General features: G+C 48.7%; 1 protein-coding gene across 4 annotated transcripts in view; it reads left to right on the top strand.

Moving 5' to 3' along the window:
* Positions 1 to 22291, top strand: part of Aldh-III (Aldehyde dehydrogenase type III) — a 106779-nt gene that overhangs the window by 61361 nt on the left and 23127 nt on the right. For all 4 annotated transcript variants that reach the window (XM_077644263.1, XM_077644266.1, XM_077644264.1 and 1 more), the window contains exons 7-11: positions 2119 to 2349; positions 9486 to 9612; positions 11565 to 11635; positions 11815 to 11930; positions 17184 to 17479. In XM_077644263.1, the coding sequence (XP_077500389.1) occupies positions 2119 to 2349; positions 9486 to 9612; positions 11565 to 11635; positions 11815 to 11930; positions 17184 to 17479 (841 nt within the window). The remainder of the gene's footprint in view (positions 1 to 2118; positions 2350 to 9485; positions 9613 to 11564; positions 11636 to 11814; positions 11931 to 17183; positions 17480 to 22291) is intronic.

The following is a 22291-nucleotide window of genomic DNA, read 5'->3' as shown; positions in this document are numbered from 1 at the left end:
GCTACTTTAACTATCTTATCCATATTGCTAATGACATTGCCCTGCTTGTCTCTTAATGCATACATCTGGTTTTTGCCTATGCCTAGTTTCCTCTTCACTGTTTTTAGGCTACCTCCGTTCTTTAGAGCATGCTCGATTCTCTCCATATTAAACTTCCTTATGTCGGCTACCTTGCGCTTATTTATTAACTTTGATAGCTCCGTTAGTTCTATTCTATCGGTAGTGTTAGATGCCTTCATGTTTTGGCGCTTCTTAATCAGATCTTTCGTCACCTGAGATAGCTTCCCGGTATCTTTTCGAACTGTCCTGCCGCCTACTTCTACTGCGCACTCCGTAATTATTGATGTCAAGTTATCGTGCATTGAATGAACATCAAGATCATCTTCCTCAGTTAAAGCCGAGTATCTATTTTGCAGCGCTATCCTAAACTCCTGTGCTTTCCCTCTTACGGCTAACTCGTTAATGGTCTTCTTCTTCGCTAGCTTCTTCCGTTCCCTCTTCAAGTCTAGGCTAATTCTAGACCTTACCATTCTATGGTCGCTGCAACGCACCCTTCCGAGGACGGCCACATCCTGAATGATGCCAGGTTTAGCGCATAGTATGAAGTCTATTTCATTTTTAATCTCACCATTGGGGCTCTTCCAGGTCCACTTCCTGTTTTCTCGTTTGCGGAAGAAGGTATTCATGATCCGTAAATTATTTCTATCCGCGAATTCGACTAATAACTCTCCCCTGCTATTTCTAGAGCCTATCCCATAGTCACCTACCGCGTGGTCGTCAGCCTGCTTCTTGCCCACCTTCGCATTGAAGTCGCCCATCAGTACAGTGTACTGCGATTTTACTCTATTCATTGCTGATTCTACGTCCTCATAGAAGCTTTCAACGGTCTGGTCATCATGGCTGGATGTGGGTGCGTAGGCCTGCACCACTTTCAGCTTGTACCTCCTATTCAGCCTAATTACTATAGCTGCTACCCTCTCGTTAATACTGTAGAGCTCCTCTACGTTGCCAGCTATATCCTTATTAATGAGGAAACCCACACCTAGTTCTCGTCTACCCTCTAACCCGCGATAGCACAGTATGTGTCCGTCCTTTAGTACTGTATACGCCTCACCTGTCCTCCTAACTTCGCTAAGCCCTATCACATCCCATTTAATTCCCGCTAGTTCCTCGAACAGCACTGCTAGGCTAGCCTCACTAGCTAAAGTTCTAGCGTTAAACGTTGCCAGGTTCAGATTCCAATGGCGGCCTGTCCGGAGCCAGAGATTCTTAGCACCCTCCGCTGCGTCACAGGTCTGACCGCCGCCGTGGTCAGTTGCTCTGCAGCCGCTGGGGACTGAGGGCCGAGGGTTAATTGGTTTGATCGTAGAAGGTTGTGGCCAAGTACTACACCAGGGTGGCCAAATCCTGCTCTGGTGAGAGAGTGCTTTGTCGGTTCTGGTCACCGAGATAAGGCCGCACTCCAGGCCTGGTTATGCAATTCCATCGACACGCGGATTTTTTTTTTTTTTTTTTAAACCCGGTGGAGAATTGCGCGGCCCCAGGATTTGAACCCCGGTCCTCTTGCACGCGAGGCGGATGTTCTACCTCTACGCCATCGCTGCATCCCTTACTGAGCTAACTAGATTCATCTCACAAGTTGTTTGCAGCACTATGAAAGGTAAAGCTGTCTCGTCTATTCTGTACCAACAAAGACAACAAATAGCCCCTAAAATATATGAGCAGCGTTGTCACTATTTTTCAAACAATTATTGCTATAATTGAAAAGGTAGTTCAGGGTGAATTAGCTGTGGTTGAATTCCAGTGGTTGAATTAGCAGCGAAAGTCCACACAAGCACAGCACTGCAGAGGTTGCCAAGTGGTGCGCAGCAGCTGGAGAGTGCTGGTGCTCATTTCTTCCCAGTGATTGTGGAGTGAGGGGCACATAGGAGTACTCTTCTGATTGGCTTAGATTACTGCAGCACTACAAACAACTTGTGAGATATGTGGGGCCTTTGGGGGAGGAGAACAAATAAAAATGCGTCGGAATGTGTAGAATAGAATAAGCTCGGTTTTAAAGGAAAGTTCTTAGCCAAGGCAGAAGAATGCAGCAGCTGTGTCATTGCTTGCCCCGGGCAGCCCCGTGTATGTGGATGATGCGGTGGACCTGGACGTGGCATGCCGGCGGCTCATGTGGGGCAAATTCGTCAATGCGGGCCAGACATGCATCGCACCCGACTACGTGCTCTGCCACACGGCCATCTACACCCAGTTTGTGGACGCCTGCAAGAGGATCATCACAGAGTTCTACACCGAGCAGCCCAGGGACTCAGCCGACCTGGGCCGCATCATCAACACCAACCACTGCAGGTGGGCCTGTATTTATTCCTAACTGGAGGGGGCCTGCTCGCTATTAACGCAAATGCACTAGTGCGATGGGTGAACCCCGAGCAAGATCTTGCAGTGTTTGCGGATGCTGACACAGAAACAGACGGGACATCAACTCATGTGTCTCGTCTGTTTCTCTGTCTGCTGTTTTATTCACTCTAGCTAACGTGTCGCAGCCAATGTCTCTTGAGTTATGATAGAACGATTCCTTCCTGATTTGGCTTGTATGATTTGCATGCTGTGTAGAGCTTGCCTCTTTTTTATTGAATTATTTAACCCATTTGACAGAGCATTTAAGGCTGTTTCTCCTTCCTCATTTCCTGCATACTTAATGGTTAGTTTTTTAGTCCTTTTCTGCCACTTTGAATCAACGCTCATTCTATATAAGTAGTTAAAAACTTAAGCTGCTCTGCTGTTTTCATCCAGTTACCTCAAGCCCATGTGCCCCTGTACTGCCTGGATTGTGGTTTTGCCGTAGTGCTAATCTTCCAACAGCTCTCTGATTTCTTTCTAGCCTCGACTGAACTTCTGGCCTTAGGCTCTAAAGTGCGTGCTCACAAGTAAGCCCCAGTTAGCATTATTCCTTTCATAGCTGTCGAGCCTCCGTGATGGTTTATGCTTCATTATTGCAGCATCTCTTTGCCCTTTCTCTCAAGTAATTTTTTCGTGCTTTTTCACACCCCATTTTGCCAGTCTCTGTATTTCATGGCCTCATTTTGTAAGCACCTGATAAGTGGAATCAATGAATATCATCCAACCTGTCTTAATTGCTTTAAAAGTAAAGCCTAGAGTGTTTTCATTGACTCCACAGAATCTACAGATCTCCCTGGCTATCACCTGTTAGTACAACATTGTCAGCATACATGGTGGGTGAACAGCACAACAAAGGCGAGACAAGGGCAAGGCAAGACAAGACAGCCTTTGTCCCGCCTTTTTTGCGCTGTTCACCCACCATGAATGCTTACCAACTCGCCCAAATCTCAGCTTTACTCAATGGATAAGAACACAGATAAGGGGGGACACCCCTCATAGAACTGTTTTTCTTATTTCTTGATAGATATTCATGAAACATACCCAGTTTATGTACTTCAATATGCTGATTTCAAATATGCTTTTATTTTTTCTGTGAAATAAGTTGTTCTCAATATATTGTGTAATCTTTGTTTCGAACATGCAGGTAATCTAATTTTGTAACGGTAAATGCAATGGTGAAGTTCAGTATACAGACATGATCTATAATGTCCATGGAGTGCAATAAGACAAAAATGGCCCATTTGAACAGAAGTTACAGCACATTAAACTTTACCAAGGAAAATTCAATATGTCATTTCAGACGAAATGTATTGTTTTAAAATTATGCTGATTGGCAACTGGGCTTTATTTAGTCTTATTTCACTCTCTGTGAATTTATCTTACTAAAAAAAAAGTAAATATGAAGCTAGTCCGCCTAGAACCAGATATCATCCCTGCACTATTGCGATGTGTCAAAATTGGTGTTTTGAGAAAACGACAAAAAACGTTTCCAACCATCTTTATGCGACAGGAACAACTTCAAACTCATAGCAATGCACCAGAGGCATAATCAGGGTGCATTGCATCTCTTTGCTGCCTTTTTGCCATCATAACGATGCCCACAGATAACTGTTGCTTCTTGGTGGAGCCTCAGAAACAGACGCGACGAAAGGCTCAGTCTTTCGCGTTGTCGCTAGCATCAATTCAAAACGAAGTATCGCTCGTTCACGGGCCCTAGTTTCGATCACATTGCTATCGGTCATAATTCCAGCATCGATGCATACGCGGCTGGTGTAGACTCGAACTGCACATCGTTTTTGCCCGGGAGCAGAGCCGGCGGCACTGGAGGTGCACCGTCGTCCATGGCGCGGGTCCGCGACGCGCTTCACGGTCGCTCACAGTGCGGTTGGCAGCGCTCCAGTAACACTTTGACCTTCGCCCTGCTGAAGCTGCATCAATTCCAGCGTCAATTCGAACTGCGTTTTCTTCGTTTTTGCTCGGGAGCGGAGCCGGCGACAGCACTGGTAATGCGTCGTGGACGGCGCGGGTTTGCGACGCACTTTCACGGCCGTTCACGATGCGGTTGGCAGTGCTCCAGTAACACTTTGACCTTCGCCCTGTTGAGGCTGCGTCAATTCGAACTGCGTTTTCTTCGTTTTTGCTTGGGGGCGGAGCCGGCGACGGCACTAGCGATGCGTCGTTGTTGATGGTGCGGGTCCGTGGCGCGCGCCATCTGCACTTTGATCTTCGCTCTGCGGAGGCTGCGATAGTCCAGACTCCTTGTGCCTTTTGCGTTTTCTCCGTTTCCGGGCGCCGAACTGATTAAACGAGTGATACTTCATTCACACACGCCGCGCGGCAGACTCTCTCAAAATGGTGCCGTGCTTCAGGAGCAGACAACATAGAGGCTAGAAGGTTTGTCTAGTGTCGTGAACGTGCCAGCGGAGAGGAAATGATTTGCAATGACAGCTCACAGATGGCGCTGCAGCTAGTAGGTGTGTTGTGCGCGTGCTCGGCAACAATGCCGGGAAACGCATTTCGCTGCGCGCATCCCGCTGTAACAGCTGCGATATTCGTCTGGCCAAAGCACAAAATATAATACGAGTGTCCATATGTTCTGCGGTACATGCGGCGTTGGTCAGCAGCGAAATTCTCTGCAAACCACTTTCGATCCTACTGCTTCAGGTGGGCACAGACTGTTGAAGCTGCGAGCGGTTATATTTTTGCTTGTTTATGCTTTGGTTAACCCATTTTCACGGGAAAAGGAACAAGGAAAAACTGCCCAACACGACATGCGCAGAAACAAGAAAGGCTCGTCATCCAATAGATTGAGCGCGTCTTGTATAACGATCGAGCGAAATTACGGCCTCACGTGTGCAAGGCACCATTCGTGGATGGTCGTTACAGCCCCGAATACATTAATATAATCACATAAATAAGGGAACAGAACACATTAACGCAATGTTTATTTACAGGAACATTTTACTGATGCAGTTTCACTGGCATCCCTTGTAAGAGCGCGGGAGTGCTTGTCGCAGCCGACTTCTTGGAGTTCATGCCCTTGTAGAAAATGTAAAAACGACATCATGCTCCCAGCATGCAGCTCGTTTCTGCTGAAAAAGGCAGTGAATGCAATTTCTAGTTTAGTTATTAGCACTTCAATGCACTTTGAAGCGTACACCAAACCTCCATGGTCAGCCTGCCTCGTCAGTGAGGCATTCTCATTTTTATCAGCCTGTAGGGGCAAAATAGCCAAGGCAGATGCACATGCGGGGCATGGGAATCTTTTCAGTGATTTCCTGACAACGTAACCAGCGACATAAAAAATGAGTCGGCCGTCGCTTTTCTTTTCTACGCAGCCTTTATGGTCAAACATGCTGTCCTGCTCTTGCAGCACTGCTGAAGCATGTGCGAGGTTTCCCTCGCACATGCTTCACCTAAAAACAACCAACCTCACAACGGCACACAACCTCAGCTGGTGAATTTCCGTTCCTTGGCGGCTTTGCAAATTGTAGAAGGCAAGGTTATTTACTATAAGCAAAAATTGCTCTGGAGAGGGGTGGTCATTGCAGTCGAATGATTGTCTTACAATTCCAAATAAATTCTCCACACACACGAAGTCACACGAAGTCCGAGGGCAGTCCCTGCATTGAGAAATCCACCGCCGTACTGAGCGGCATACCGTTCCCATTCATTCAAGAAGGCTAGAAATTCTTCTAGAAATCTCGCACTTGCCGACTCTGGGCAAAGCCCTTTGGAGGGCACCCTTGATGTCATGACAAATATCAAACGTTCCATGAGCTTCACAAATCGTTCTGTTGGCTCAATTGTACGGAAAATTTTGTCTACCTTATACTTGTAAAAAAAAAGTCCTTTCAATACCTCATCACTGAGCAGCTGGAAGGCAAGGTAGACACGCATTTTGTCAAACGCATTCAGCTGCAAATGGGATAAAGTTAAATGTGGCATGACTTTCAATGTAAGCGCGTCTCTGTCAAACTTCCACGCTTCTTTGATAACGTCGACGTACGCATTACCACCTGGGATCAGGACTCCCTTAGAAGTAAATGCATTCCTTATACATTTTACGATGTGAGGAAAATCAGAAATGAAATGAAGGTTCCTTCTTTTGTCCACGGGATGTTGAACCTTGCACTTGATTTCCTGGGCTGATGCTGGAAAGATGGAAATGCACTTCGATTAACACAATAAACAATATCGTGGGCGCAATGCAGACACAGATTAGCGAAGCGGAAGCACACCAGAAAGACGGGCTTTCACTCGACGAGCGACACGAGGAGCTGCGACGGTGGCATCGGTCTTCTCTGCTCGCCTGACTCGCCTGCCGCGACCAGCGCCACCTACGCTAGCATCGAAACAGGCTTCGGCGCGGCGGCTGGCGAGGGTGCCTGCTCACGACCTAGCCTCTATACAGACAAGCCTAACCCGAGGCCTACCCAATCACGAGCGCCATTTGATCACATGGCTTTTCTAACCAATGACAACGCGGCACGCAAGTTGTTTTCTTTGCGTCCGTTTTGTGTGCGAACAGAAGAGTCCCAGCGTTGCTTACCGATTAAAAAAAAGAAAAGCTGGAGGCACGAGCTTTCGAACGAGACCAAAACGATGTCAGGGGAGCGTGTAGGTACCGAGCGACGGCGAGGCATCATTTGACCTCAATTTAAAAGGCAACTCGTGCTCCTTCAGAAATTTAAATAGCTATTACTAAGCAAATACTGGCTATTTCTTTCTAAAAATTCGACGTCAGGCGCAAGATGACCCCGTGAATACGAATATGGCAATCCGAAATGCAACGTCTTATCAGTGTACACATTCCTACTATCACAATAACAGAGCGACCTAGTTCCCCATGGTATAATAAAACACTAAAAAGATTAAACAACAAAAAGAAACAATTATTTCGTACAGCTAAAGCTACTAACGTGGCGCACGATTGGAACAAATATTTCACTGCCTCTGCTAACTATGACGCCGAAGTGGCCAAAGCTAAGGGTAACTTTTCTAACACCTTGCCTAATATGCTGCGTAATAACCCAAAGCGCTCCTGGCAAACTATTACTGCTTCTACGTCTAGCGCAATTTCATTAACTGATCATTCTGGACTTAAATATTCTCATTTAGATGTTCCAAACATCCTAAATGATCAGTTTTGCTCTGTATTTACTGATGAACCTCTCGATAACCTCCCTGAAGTCCACTGTCTAAATGATTCTCCTATGGCAAACATTATCTTAGAGCCCGGTGGAATATTAAAAATCATAGAATCATTACCAAATTCATTATCTGCTGGTGTTGACGGAATCAACCGGAAAATCTTGAAAAATACTAAAGTTCTTTGTAGTGTCATATTATCTCTGATTTTTCAGCAGTCGCTTTCTTCGTCCTCACTACCACGCGATTGGCGGATCGGGAAGGTCATTTCAGTCTACAAAAAAGGTAACCGGTTATCACCACTTAATTACAGACCTATCTCGTTAACAAGTGTTTGCTGTAAAATCATGGAGCATGTAATATATTTCGATACTGCCAAATTTCTATCATCGCATAACTTTTTTCATCCTAATCAACATGGCTTCCGCAAAGGTCGTTCCTGTGATACACAACTTGCTCTTTTCCTTAATGACATACATGCATGTCTAGATCATAACATTCCTACGGATGCCATATTCATAGATTTTGAAAAAGCATTTTATAAAGTCCCTCATGCACGCCTCATTCCTAAGCTTTCATGCCTAAACCTTCATCCTTTGGTTCTGGATTGGATTCGTGCTTTCTTAAGGGACTGTTATCAATTCGTTCACACTAATTCTCATTCGTCATCACTTTGTCCTTTTCTGTCTGGCGTTCCGCAAGGATCTGTCTTAGGCCCCCTTCTATTTCTTATTTATATAAATGATTTTCCCTCTAACATCAGTTCTAACATACGACTATTTGCTGACGATTGTGTCATTTATCGCCCAATAGTCAACCAGTCCGACATTACCATCCTCCAAGAAGACCTGCTACACGTACAAGAGTGGTGTTAAACCTGGCTAATGTCATTAAATTCTGCTAAAACTTTCCTTCTTTCATTCCACCCCGGCGCAACCACCAGGATGCAATTTATAGAATTAACAGCCTTCCCATTAAATCAGTAGATTCTTTTAAATATCTCGGTATTCATTTAAGTAAAAATCTAACCTGGTCGCAACATGTTCACCATGTAACAAATTCAGCTAATCAAGTTTTAGGGTACCTGCGCCGTAACCTTGCCTTAGCACCGCGTTCCATAAAATTGCTTGCTTGCTTTGCTAACCTGATTGACACACTCGAATCAATCCAGAATCGCGCTGCAAGATTTGTTTGTTCTAATTTTTCATACCACACTAGCGTTTCCACACTAAAGTCTCAGCTTAATCTCCCCACATTGGCCTGTCGTCGCAAGGTCGCCCGTCCTTCCTTATATCATAAATTTTTCCATACCTTTAATCACGAGGTTATTCCTATCACACATGCTCATCGTATTTCCCGTAATTGTCACCCTAACGCCGTCTACCCTGTGAAAGCCTGCACCGAAACATATCACCAGTCTTTTCCTCTGAAAACAGCCCGAGACTGGAATGACCTTCCATCCAAAGTGGCAACCATCATCGACTACAGCAGGTTCAAAACCGCCCTCGAACATCATCTCTATTCATGCTAATTGTCTTCTCAGCCCACCCCTCATGTAATGTCCCTCGTGGACCTTTGAGGAGCAAATAAATAAATTGAAAAACCCATTTTTTCGCAAATTTTCGGCCTGAAAGAGCCGTGTCCCCCCTTAAATGTTCAGTCCCACCTGTCCTATGCTGCAATTGAACATGTAAGATCCCCATGCTCAAAATTAATTTATCCTTGGTTTGCACTAGAATTTAATAACAATAATAATCTTTATTCCCATCGTGGTAAATACAGAAATGATGCAAGTGGCAGAAAAAGTGGAGATGATCCGCTGAGTTCTTGCCATGTTTGAGGCAACGGCATGCAGCGAGAAACTCGCTTAGTGGGACCAATATCACTTGCTATCTCTCACCCTCTCTTGATTTTTGAAATACATTCTCCCTCAGGCGGATAGCCAAGCTGCTGGAGGGTGTGCCCATTGCCTTTGGTGGGGAGGTGGACGTGGACAGCAAGTACGTTGGCCCAACACTGGTCACCGAGGTGAAGCCGACCGACGCCCTGATGCAGGAGGAGGTACGTCATGGCTCTGCAACAGACAATGGGCACACACAGGAGAGAGCTGTTTTTCTTTTTATTCCCGAGCCATGCATTCCTTGTTTTCGGCGACTGTTGGCTTTGTTTCGCTTGTGAATCCTGTGGTCCCGTGCCCTGGGTTTTCATTTTCAAACCAAGTGGGTGGATCAAGTCGAGAGTCGGACGAATAAGGCTCCCTTGCGGAGAAGAATTGTTTGTTGTTCTTTTCTTTTGGTCGGCGTTCATTTGTAAGTTTTAAAGGAGTATAGACACCTCACTTTTAGGTGTGTGTTTCTGTGGACACGACGAAGCATGGTGCATGAATGACGCTTTATTGAAGAAGGCGAGCGGTTATATAGGCAAGCGGTTAGATAACAGAAATGGGGGCTGCTTCTGTCCGGCTAGGCGCGTGTGCATGACTTGCACTACGTCACATCTCCCCTCTCTCTCTTTTTTTTTTTTTTTAATCGTCGAATCAAGTAGAGTTTCAGAACTCAGGCGCCGGGTATCTTCGTGGTGGTTGGCGCTTCCGTTCACTCCTGCGGAGTTGTGTAGATTCGGATGTGCCTGTAGTGTCTGGGACTCCCACAGCTGGCAGCGGCGCGGGAGTCTTGTGGTCTGGAGACGAGGGAGGAGGAGCCGGATTGAGGTGTTCTCTTGTGCGCTGAAACTGTTGACCCTCTTCCGTTTTGACGATGTAGGCACGAGGAGTCTCAGCCCGCTGTACGACCGTGACAGGGGACCATGATCTTGAGGGCACATTGTACATAGTTGCGGTCGAGCCAGTGCGAAGCTCTGGAAGAGGCCGTGTACCTCTGTTGTAGAAGCAGCGTTGCTTGCTCCTGATGTCTTCTAGCCTTCGTCGCACGGTCTTGGGTGGCACTGTTTGTGGCTGTAGGTGGCTAGTTGGTACAGGAAGCAGCGTTCTTGTCTGTCGGCCCATGAGCCTCTGCACAGGGGACTTCAGAGAAGAGTCCCGAGGTGAATTTCGACACTCAAGCAATGCGGCACAAAACTCAGTGCTACCGAAACGGAACCGCCTTAACAGCTTCTTAGCTTCCTGTACTGCTCTTTCTGCCATTCCATTCGAGCGGGGATAGTACGGACTAGACCGGACGTGTTGCAGGCCAATCTTATCGGCGTCTGTCATGGCTCTGGTCCGATGAAATTACCCGGGCCTCCCGGATTGCCGTGCTTCTGCCGTCGGTTACGTTGCCCGGTTGCGTTGCGCGATCGCTAACCGGCCACTTCTGACACCATGTGGACACGACGAAGCATGGTGCATGAATGACGCTTTATTGAAGAAGGCGAGCGGTTATATAGGCAAGCGGTTAGATAACAGAAATGGGGGCTGCTTCTGTCCGGCTAGGCGCGTGTGCATGACTTGCACTACGTCACAGTTTCCTTGTTTGTAATGATGCGTAAGGCATTATTATACATGGATTACCACCTGATATTCTCCTGCGACCGCTAAATACTTTATAATCTCATTTCTTTCTTGTGCTGTGTCAGTTTCGGTTTCAACAGCCGAATGAGGACTGTGACGTCAACGTGTGCTTACAGGTCACATGAGATATGAGAAAACTGCAATATAATCACTGCTTCCACATTTGTTGTCATTCCAGGTCTTGACGAAGGCTGCCTTCAACACTGCAGTAAATTAAAATGATGAAGCAGCAATTATATGGGCATTTTTCCATGCCACACGTGACACAAAAGCACTCTGCTAACACAGCCATCGTTAGCTGTTTGAACCGAAATATCATGACGGAAAAATTTTGATTATAAATTATTTAGTGGTCATAGGTGAATACTACATGGTGATTCATGCATAGTAGTGTCTCCCACATCATTGTAGAAAATAAAACATGCCACCAAAATTAGGTGTCTATACTCCTTTAATATAACGACTGGGTGAAGTCCCCCTGACGAGTGGCGGTTGCCTGTTTCAGATATTTGGTCCTGTGCTGCCCATTCTCAGGGTGAACAGTGCCGATGAAGCGATCGAGTTCATCAACGAGAGGTTGGTGATGGCCCATCTGCGATTGAATTGTTTTGCTGCAGGCCTGTTTCTGTACAGTCATTGCTCGCAGCCATTAAAAGGTCACATGCTCTCTCTTAGTGCATTTACTCATTGGGGCAAGCACATGGGGCTCCTTGCCTGTAGGCTGCTTGGCCCCACACTGTGCTTGGTCATTGCAGGGAAAAGCCGTTGACGCTGTACGTGTTCTCTTCGCGGCAGAAGGCCATCGACCGTTTCATGTACGAGACAACGAGCGGCAGCATCTGCGCCAACGACACCCTCGTCCACCTCTCCGGTGAGCTCGCGGAAGAACACTGCAATGCCATGAGAATGTGGTCAGATGCATAGGGCCTGCAAGCAAGCTTTCAATATTGCCATGAATCTTTGTAGAGTTTGTTTGTTCCTTCTTCAAAGCTGCCGCCACATCGCTTTATCACTTTATTTGTGGATGCAAGATGCTACCGGATTTATCACGATTGGTCGCATCCAGGCGGAGCCGATTCTACCCTGTTCCCATCTGTTCTAGTAGCTTTGCACACTTTACCTCGAAAGTTCGCTATCAACTTTAAGTTGAGCACGGCTGAGAGCATCGGGCATTCTGTTCAATGACCGCCGAGCACGCTTGTTGCTTTCGCCGCCGCCGAGTCATTCACTCCATTCTGGGCGCAGGTCAGCTCAATAAACAGTTTTCTTTTAGAAGAACTTTTGGCTGCCCTCCTTCCTTCTTCGACTGTTGTCACCACTACGTGACATCTGGTGGAGGTGCAGGGCACCGTGGACCTGCATTGCTACCGAAGATGGAGGGCGACATTCAACCAATGGAACGATCAAGCAAAACTACGGTACGTGTTTTTCGTCCTGAATGGCCCAGCTGAAACCTGGTACGAGAACCACGAAGCTTCCATGCGAACGTGGAAGGAATTTAGGAAAGAACTCCTGAAAACATTTACAAGTGTTGTTAGCAAAAAAAAGTACAAATTACTGCTCGAGACGCGTATCCGTCTGCCCATTGAGACAGACCTAGCGTACGTCGAAGAGATGTGCCGTCTGTTCCGATGCGCTGACCCTCACCTGACAGAGGAGAAGAAGGTGCGCTTCTTGAAGCCACCCGAGGTTGAACTGGAAGAAATGCTTCACGATGATGTTGTGGTGGTAGGTGCACATTTATTGGACATCCCGGTAGCTGCGGCGGCTGAGACGGTGGAGTGGGCTGTTGACCTTGCTGGCTAGGTCAGTTGCCGAAATCATTCTGTGTTGCACGAGCAAGAGCTTCTGGTTTGCGAGAGGCAGGTCGCGCCAACTTCATCTTCATCAGCGCCGCTGGGGATGCCAGCGCCGCTACAGATGCTGCCCCCCCTAGCGCAATGCGCGATAAAGGAAAAAAAAAACAACGGTATGTACAAGTTTGTATGGGTGAATCAAGTCCAGGACACGGTTAGGTTCGTGAAGGCCGCCAGGTGGGAGAAACAAACTCAGGTGGTCGAGCCTGGCTGCTACGCAAAGGGCGACGGGAGCCAAAGGATGAGGACGGTGGCGCAAGGAACAGGCGGGAGAAGTTGAGGCGAGCTAGGCGTTGGGTTGAAGCGGGCCGGAAAATGTCATTGGAGGAAATGCACCCGCGGCGGGAGTTACGGCTGCCGATATTGGCTTTGCGCTGGCCCAGAAGGTGCAGACGAAGGGATGGCATGCGTAAACTACTGCCATAGAAGAGGAGGGGATGCCTCAGCCGCTGGCGACGGTGAAAAGACTGAACACGACAGTGGGCTGAAGGTGTTCAGCGTGGGATTCGGGCGTTCGCATAGGGAAGTGGTCGACGGGGCGGAGCTGCTTTATGCAAAACCGAGCTCGCTGTGGCAGTGGAACGGGTGGCTGGGGACACAAGAAGCAAGTCCAGGGCGTAGTTGTCGGAATGGCAAGCATACGGTAGGGCTGTCTCGCTTCTCGCGGAGGCACAGGCACTGGTGAAGGCGCCAGGTAGACAGGGATGTGGGGCAGGCGGTGCGGGTGGCGCGTGAGGTGCGACAAGGTCCTCGGATGGCGTGCATGCGGGCCTCGCGACAGGAATGACAGTTGTGCTCACTGTGGTCGGACTTGAGGGAGCAGGCGAACGTGGTACTAGAAGAGAGCCCGGGTCGAGAGAGGGTGCTGCTGGTGATGGCCGAAGGGTAGGCGCCACAGCTGGGAAGCAGGGGTGGGCAGGAGGCGCCGTGGAATGGGGGATCACAGGTGGATGGCCGTCCATAGGGGCCGGCGAAGCGAACTTGAGAGAGACCGGGGTGTTGTTTGAGGCAGCTGGTTGAGAAGGTTGGCAAGAGACTGGCGCGTCCTCGCGTGGCACTCGCCGAACCGTGAGTGGGGGAACGTAGGGTGGCGACGATAGTGGAGAGACCGGTGGGGGGTGGGGCGCTGATGTAGGAGCGGGCGGAGGAAAAGCCGAAACAGCTCGAGTAGGGAATGCGGCCAGGGGTGGTGGTTCGAGTGGCGCTGTAGTTTCTGAGTCCGGAACAGGAGCGCAGAGAGTCGGCAGGAGCTCCAAGCCAAAATATGCCGTCAAGCCCTTCGTGAAATCGGCGTATATGTCGGGACCGAGAGGCGGCAACCGCAGCTGTGCCAGGAGACCGGGTGGTAGTTCGCGGCTGGCGTGCTGATAGCGCAGCAGCTGGCTGGACACATTGTGGACATGAAAGTGCAAGTCCAGCAGCGCCAGCCACAAAACGGAGTCCCTGGCATAAAACGCGGGCATGCCGGGCAGCCGAGGAAGGAAGGGGCGTTGATACAGCTGAAGGAGCTCACTGGATGTGATGAGAGGTGCGTACATGGCGATGAAAAGCTGCCGAAAGCCTGGTGCGAACAGGGGGCGTGCAGCGGCAAGGCCAAGTGGAGGGACAGGACGGGCAGGAGCGGTGAGCCGGTGGGAGCGGCGTTGCGTGCGTCGGGGCTCACGTCCGGTGTCATCAGATGTGGTGGTAGGTCCACATTTATTGGACGTCCCGGTAGCTGCGGCGGCTGAGACGGTCGAGTGGGCTGTTGACGTTGCTGGCTAGGCCAGTTGCCGAAATCATTCTCTGTTGCACGAGCAAGAGCTTCTGGTTTGCGAGAGGCAGGTCGCGCCAACTTCATCTTCATCAGCGCCGCTGGCGATGCCAGCGCCGCTACAATGTCACCTATCCATCGAAGAGTCCCTGGGTGGCACCGGTTGTTCTAGTGAAGAAGAAAGACGGCGCACTTCAATTCTGGCGTTGACTACCGCCGCTTAAACAAGTAGGACGTCTGCCCCCTCCCCCGCATCGATGACACACTGCACTGGCTCTGCAACACCAAGTATTTCTCATCGATGGACCTCAAGAGCGGCTACTGGCAACTTGAGGTCGATGAAAGAGATAGGGAAAAGACCGCATTCATCACCCCGGATGACCTCTTCGAGTTAAGGTGATGCCATTTAGTCTCTCTTTCGCACCAGCGACGTTTCAGCGAGTAATGGATACGGTAAGGCTAGTTGGTAATGCATTGTAAGACGAAAAGCGTGAAAAAAAACGCATGGACGCAAGACTGACGCACTTGTACTTCGTCTTTCTTGCGTCCGTGTGTTTTTTTCACAAAACCAGTTGTTGGGCGAGTTGGTGCTGACGATGATCCATAACAGCGCGACAGACGACAGCGCTGTGTGTTGTGTCTCCTCTTCTTTGTCCCGTCTGTCGCGCTGTTATGGATCATCGTTTTTTTCACGCTTTTCGTCTTACAAGTTCAGCGATCACCACGTACTGTGCTGGCTTGCCAATTTGAAGGACCCCTCCGGCCGCCTTGCTCGATGAAGTCTGCGCCTCCAAGAGTTTGATATCACTGTCGTTTACAAGTACAGGCGCAAGCACTCTGATGCCGACTGGCTTTCACGAGCCCCTGTTGATGCACCGCCGCCAGACGACGATGAGAACGTTTTCCTGGGACCCATCAGCCCCAGCTCTTCTGCACAGCAGCAACGCTCGGACCCCGACCTGAAACGCCTGATCGAGTACTTGGAAGGCAAGGTTTCTTCACCCCCCGCCTCATTCTAGCGAGGACTGTCTTCCTTCTGCGCACATGATGTCCTCGTAAAGAACTTCACTGCGAACAAAACAGCCTGCCTCTTTCTTGTACCTGCAAGTCTCTGCGAAGAAGTTTTACAGGCTTCACACGACGAGCCGACAGCTGGAAATCTCGGGTTTTCTCACACTCTTCACTGCATTCAAGACAAATATTACTGTCCCCAACCGAACGGAACAGCAGCAGAAGTCGCCAAATTTATTGTGGAGTGCATTCTTCTGCGACACAGCACCCCTGATGTGCTCATCACGGACAGAGGAACAGCATTCACGGCAGCACTGACGCAAGCCATCTTGTGTTACAGCCAAACCAGCCACCAGAGGGCAACTGCATAGCATCCGCAGACCAACGGACTGACCGAGCGCCTGAACAAAACCATCGCCGATATGCTCGCCATGTATGTCGATGCCGAACACAAGACCTTCGCCTACAACACCGTAATGCATGAGACCACCAGATGGTGCTGTTTAGGCTCGTTCATGGCAGGGAGGCCACGACCACGCTAGGCGCCATGCTGCCCAATGTTACCGCAGAAGACAATGTCGACGTCGCCGCCTACCTTCAGCGTGCAGAAGAAGCCCGAAGACATGCCCGATTATGGATCAAAGACCACAGTGGATCGACTGCAGATGCTACAACCTACGAAGATTCAACGCAGAATACAAGCCAGGAGACCGAGTCTGGGTTTGGACGTCCATTCACTGCTGTGGATAGAGTGAAAAGCTTTTGCACCGCTATTTCGGCCCGTTCAAGGTTCTTCGTCGGCTAAGCAAACTGGATTATGAAGTCGTCCCTGACGCCATGACTGCATCCCAGCGACGCTGCGTATGACCAGAAGTTGTCCATGTCGTCTGTCTAAACCCCTGTTATGTGCGCTAACTCTGTGTTTCACACTCGGTGTTTAATTTTGCACAATCCATTTTATTTGTTTTTAGTCTCCTTATTTGTTTTAAAGCATTTTGTCGATGCTTCTTTGAGAGGGGAGTAATGCCACGAATCTTTGTAGGATTTGTTTGTTCCTTCTTCAAAGCTGCCACCACGCCGCTTTATCACTTTATTTGTGAATGCAAGGCGTGACCAGATTGCTATCGATTGATCGCATCCAGGCGGAGCTGATTCTACCCTGTTCCCGTATGTTCTAGTAGCTTTGCGTACTTTATCTTGAAAGTTGATAAACTTTAAGTTGAGCACGGCTGAGAGCGGCGGGCAATCTGTTTTACGACCGTTGAGCACGCTTGTTGCTTTTGCCGCCGCCGAGTAATTTAGTCCATTCTGGGCGCAGGTCAGCCCCAGTAAACTGTTTGCTTTTTGGAGAACTTTTGGCTGCCTTCCTTCCTGCTTCTACTGCCATCACCAATACGTGACAAAATTGAGGTGGAGGTTTGCTGTGCTGCTACTAAAGGGAGGATGACTGGGCTAGGTGCAGCAGTTGGGAGATGTTTTGGCTGACTGAATTGTGTGGGTGCAGTGGACACGCTTCCCTTTGGCGGAGTGGGCCAGAGTGGCATGGGTCGCTACCACGGCAAGTACTCGTTTGACACCTTCTCCAACAAGAAGGCGGTGCTGGTGCGCTCCTTCAACCCCATCGGAGAGGCGTTTGGGCGCCGGCGTTACCCTCCCCTTGACGACTTCAAGGTGGCCTACTTCCGGCAGCTGCTGCTCAAGCGCAGCTCCCCGCTGGGGGGCCTGCTCAGCTGCTCCCCGTACCTGCTCGTCTTTGTGCTGGGCGTTGCCTCAGCCTTCCTGCTGCGCTATGTGCTGCACGTGAGTAGTGGCTGCTGGGGTGCATCGCTGAAAGAGGCAGGAGACGTTTGGTTAAGGCATTGGCATTAGACGGCCGCCATCACAATCGTGGACGATGGCAGTTGCTCGGGAAGAGTAACTGGGGTGTTTGAAACATCGCTTAACCGCTTGTTAGGCTCGCTATATCAGAGGCAACACGCAAAAGTTAGTGTTATCTGTGATCAACACACTAAGTTTGTAATATCCGAGGTCACATGCTAAGGTTAATCCAGGATTAACACATGCAGGGTTGTCATATCCTGCTTTCTGCAGGCTACTCACCCGCGGTGCTCGCTATTTCCACTTGCAGAGACTCTTCTAATGATTAATGCATTAATGACTGCTTCTTCACAGATATCATCCACTTTTTCTGCATTCGCTAGGATCCCTTTGCCTTGTCATGGCACCAAGTGTACATAATTGCACTCAATAATGGATTTGTGCTTATATCAGGAAAATTAGCTGCAGTTCTGCATAAAAGGAACTAGAGTCACGATAATGCTGCCTTGTGTAAACAATGCGGACTGGCATAGCACGGACTGTCCAGTGTGGCGTTACGCGTCGTCTCCTCAGCAACCGCTGGCCTCTAACGTTGTGCTGTCAAGTGGAGCATTCCAGCAAGACGGCAAAAAGCTTTGCGTCGCGAGCGGCGCTTTTAATTTCGAAGCATACTATGGCGAAAGTGGACACTTTCCCGCGCTTCCCTGGTGCTGTGGCCAACGGCAGAGCGCGCGCTTCCTACGGTTCGCACGTGTGCCGTTTGACAGGCAGCGGCTTCCCCTTGTTTTCCTGTGTTTCCGAGTGGACAGCTCCAGTAAGGCGGCAGAAAACGTTGTGAGAACTTGCAATGGTCCCAAATGAACTCTTCCTCTCTGTGCATCTCCTTGATGGAAGCGTCCATTTCTGCTGCGGGGGTGCACGCACGCAATGCAGGTGGCGCAGCTTTGGGAGAATGGGAAATAGTTTCGTGCCTTTTCCCGATCTGCTGACGCTAGCAGAGCAACGAATTCTGTCCATACTTAGCTGCGCCGTTTTGAACCAACTTAGTTTTAATGACTGCTGTGGTGCTCACGCAGGCAAGCTGTGTGCGACGTGTCAAGCGTGATGGCCTTCAAGTGCATTATGATCCATAGCACAGCAACAAAACAGGGGACAAACACATTAGCGCTTGTGTTTGTCCCCGGTATCGTTGCTGCGCTATGGATCATAACGCATACCCACTAGCCTGAACCATCACCTTGTTAAGTTATACTTTAAGTGCACTTTCGTCCAGGACTAGACGAATGTGAAACATTTCGAGTTGCAGCCTTTATTAGGCCCGTCGAAAGTAACCCGAACGCAGCGTACTGTGCGCTATGCAGAAAGCAGTTTTCGCTCAGCAACATGGGAAGAAGAGCGGTGACAATTCACGCTGAAAGTAAGAAGCACAGACTGGCCATTACCGGAGCCGGGACACCCTCTGTAGCCTCATTTTTGACCGCCGACCACCGTTGTGACAATGCCAGGCCAGTGCTGTCAGTTTCTGCGCATCCTTCAAGTGCTTCGACTACTGCGACGGACGTCCAACCTAATCGTACAGCAAAGGATATCTTTCAACGTGACTTAGAGGTCATAAATGCTGAAGTGATGTGGTGCCTCAACGCTGTTATGACACACACATCACTCCGTGCTGCCGCGGCATCGGCTCCTCTGTTCCCTTTGATGTTCCCATCATCAGCTACAGCCAAGAAAATGCAGCTTGGCAAGGACAAGGTAGGATATCTATCTTGTATGGCATCGCACCTTTCTAAGCGAGTAGCTCATGTCGGAAGTAAGCCAAGCCTCCCACCTCGTTGTTGTATTTGATGAATCGTTAAACAAAGTTGCGCAAAAAGAGCAAATGGACGTGTTGGTTTGCTTTTGGTCAGATGCAGAGCAGAGCGTGAAAACTCGCTACCTGACGTCATGCTTTGCAGGCGCACGCGGGCAGAAGAATTGGTGTCCACTTTTAAACTTCCACAGATGGACTCTCCCGATCAAAAATTCTTCAGATCTCAATGGATGTGCCAAATGTAAATATAAAATTTCTCCGTGAGATCAAACAAGAACTTTGTGAATCCAGCGACGGCTGTCGTATTCTCGAAGTTGGTAGCTGTGGCCTTCATGTTGTGAATGGTGCTTTCAAAACCGGACATGCGGCAACAGGTTGGCAACTCGTGGAATTTCTTTTTGCTTCGTACAACTTATTCAAATGTGTACCTGCCCGACGTGCTGAATACACACGCATAACCGGGAGCAACATTTACCCTATGAAGTTCTGCGCTGTGCAGTGGCTTGAAAATGTTCGTGTAATTTCAAGAGCTATTGAGATTCTGCCGTACCTAAAATTGTACGTCGAGTAGTGTCGAAACGAGAACAACCGACCGACCAGCTCCAGTTATTGCGAGATCAAAACAGCCATTCGCCATCGTCTGCTGTCCGCAAAGCTAACCTTTATGCTTGGCATCGCGGAGGAATTGTAGCCGTTCTTGGCTCATTTCCAGACCGATTCGTCTCTGCTTCCATTTCTTGGCGCAGCATTGGAGAACCTTCTACAGTCACTAATGAGTAGAATAGTAAAGAAAGAAGTAATAATGGCGGCGGACAGTCTGTTGAAGTTGATCAAGGTGGACATGGACCTTACTGCGAACGTAGTTGCGACCCCCAAGTTTGACCTTGGGTTTGCTACGAAGAATGCGCTCCAAAAGGCCCCGAAACTTTCAGGTTTGGTATGCTAGGGTTCAGAAGGGACTGTGCCACTTTCGTGAAGAACTGCGCCAAAAAGACCGGGGAGAGGTCGCCGTTGAGGTTCAAGCTGGCGAGGAGATCGTCATCTCTGGATCCCGCGTGCGCGCTGATTCCTGATCTCGGGGAACGGCGTCTAAATGGCGCACTTGAAGTTCTAACGGAGCACTAGTGGATGACAGGAACAGAAGCTGACTGGGCAATGCGGTCCTACAAGCATGTATGCTACCTAGCCTCGACGCAAGCAGCATTGAAAAATTTCACTAGGAGCACGCATCGGCTGGATGCCCTTTGGGCAGGCATCTGTGGTTCGAACAAAGAGCTGTTCACAGTGGTGAAGGTGATTCTGTCTCTTTCGCACGGAAATGCGTCTGTCGAGCAGGGTTTTCTATTAACAAGGAATGCCTTGTTGTAAATCAGAAGGAGCAATCTTTGGTTGCCCAGCGAATCGTGTATGACGCCGTAATGTCGACAGGAGGAGTTGCCAACGTTCAGCTGACCAAGAGGATGCTCCAAATGGTTCGTGGGACGAACGCACGGTGGAAAGAGGAGCTGGAGAGGATGAGAGCAGAAAGGGCCAATGCACTGAGGAAGGAACAGGAAAGGAAGCGCGACTCATGTTTAACTGCGCAAAGAAACGAAGACAGAGAACAAGAAGGCACGACACGAGCGCTCGTGTCGTGCCTTCTTGTTCTCTGTCTTTGTTTCTTTGCACAGTTAAACATGATTCCCTACCAGCTCGCCCAGTTTTCCATTCTTATTAAGGAAGCGTGCCACCGCTTCTGTGAAAGAGCTTAAGCTGAAAAAAACAGTGTTGGCTGACGCTAAGATGCAAGTGTCGCTCATCCAAATGAAAATAAACTCTCTAGAGCAGTGAAACAACACTGAAGCATTGTGCACGAGCTTGAGGTTGACTTTCCAGTGTTACTTTGAGGTTTGTCGCTCTTTCACTTCTCCAAACTAAGGTTTCTATAATCTACAGTTCGCCTGAATAGACTTGCTGAGAGAGAATCGCACTTGTGATGCTAAAGTGCACGTCCCACACCATTGCGGTTACTATCAGTAGACAGAAATATCTCGCATTTGAAAATATTTGTTTCCGCATGCATCTTCCTTTTAGTTCGTATTTGAAAATGTTCAATTCGATTCACAGTTTGTTATAGCATTTTCTCGAAGATATTCGATTTGTTATGCATTTTGCTAATCTCTCCCCTTTTTTTTAAATGAAATAAACACTACTCCTTACTATTCAAATAGGAATAAATCGTTTTTATTTTTTAACATGCTTACTGGAGAGTGATACCATCAGGCGGCTTTGTGTCAGCTTATTTTCGCATAAAACAAAATACTGCGTTGTTCAGGGAATTTCTGAAATGCACTCAGGGAAAACCTGGAAAACTCAGGGAATTTGGAAACATCAACTTGGTAGACACCCTGAATAAAATTGTGCAGGCAGTTTGGTTTTCCTCTGGATGGTGTTGACTGAACGCGTTCTGCATGTTACTACCTTGCAGCACTGCCAAAGTTGCAATGAGCACGAGGCAATGTTCTGACGCTGCAGAATGCAGTGCAAGTATTGAATGGGCACATAGGATAGCGTACGCTAAAAAAAATAGTGTGCTTCCTAGTGTACAAGTGCCAAACGCTATCTCAAATCAAGCCTTGCCGTACGTTTGTGTGTGCAGCTCTGGCGTACTCTAAAATATTGTTTCTACAATGGCGCCGCCCATCAAGGCAGAAGTTCTCGCTTCATACTGAATTCATCATTGTAACTGCCGTTTTCAGCACGTTTGCTGGCCATAAATGAGGCACCATAGTTTTGCCTTGTCTCATATGGCCTATAACAGAGCTACTGATTGTTAAGTTTGCTTTTTTTTTTTTTTAATGTAGAATGACGATTCTGCCGTTTAGGGCCTAAAGAGGAGCCTCAGTTTGTTGGCAAAAATGGTTCCCATTCTAGCGGCCAGATGGCATCAGTAGGCTGAGCTTATCGTTGAGTCTCCATTTGCATACAGTGAACTATGCATACAT

The sequence above is a fragment of the Amblyomma americanum genome, chromosome 11, assembly GCF_052857255.1.
Source record: "Amblyomma americanum isolate KBUSLIRL-KWMA chromosome 11, ASM5285725v1, whole genome shotgun sequence".
Taxonomy (NCBI): Eukaryota; Metazoa; Arthropoda; class Arachnida; order Ixodida; family Ixodidae; genus Amblyomma; species Amblyomma americanum.
Note: the sequence above shows the minus strand (reverse complement) of the source record. Positions and strands in the feature narration are given on the sequence as shown.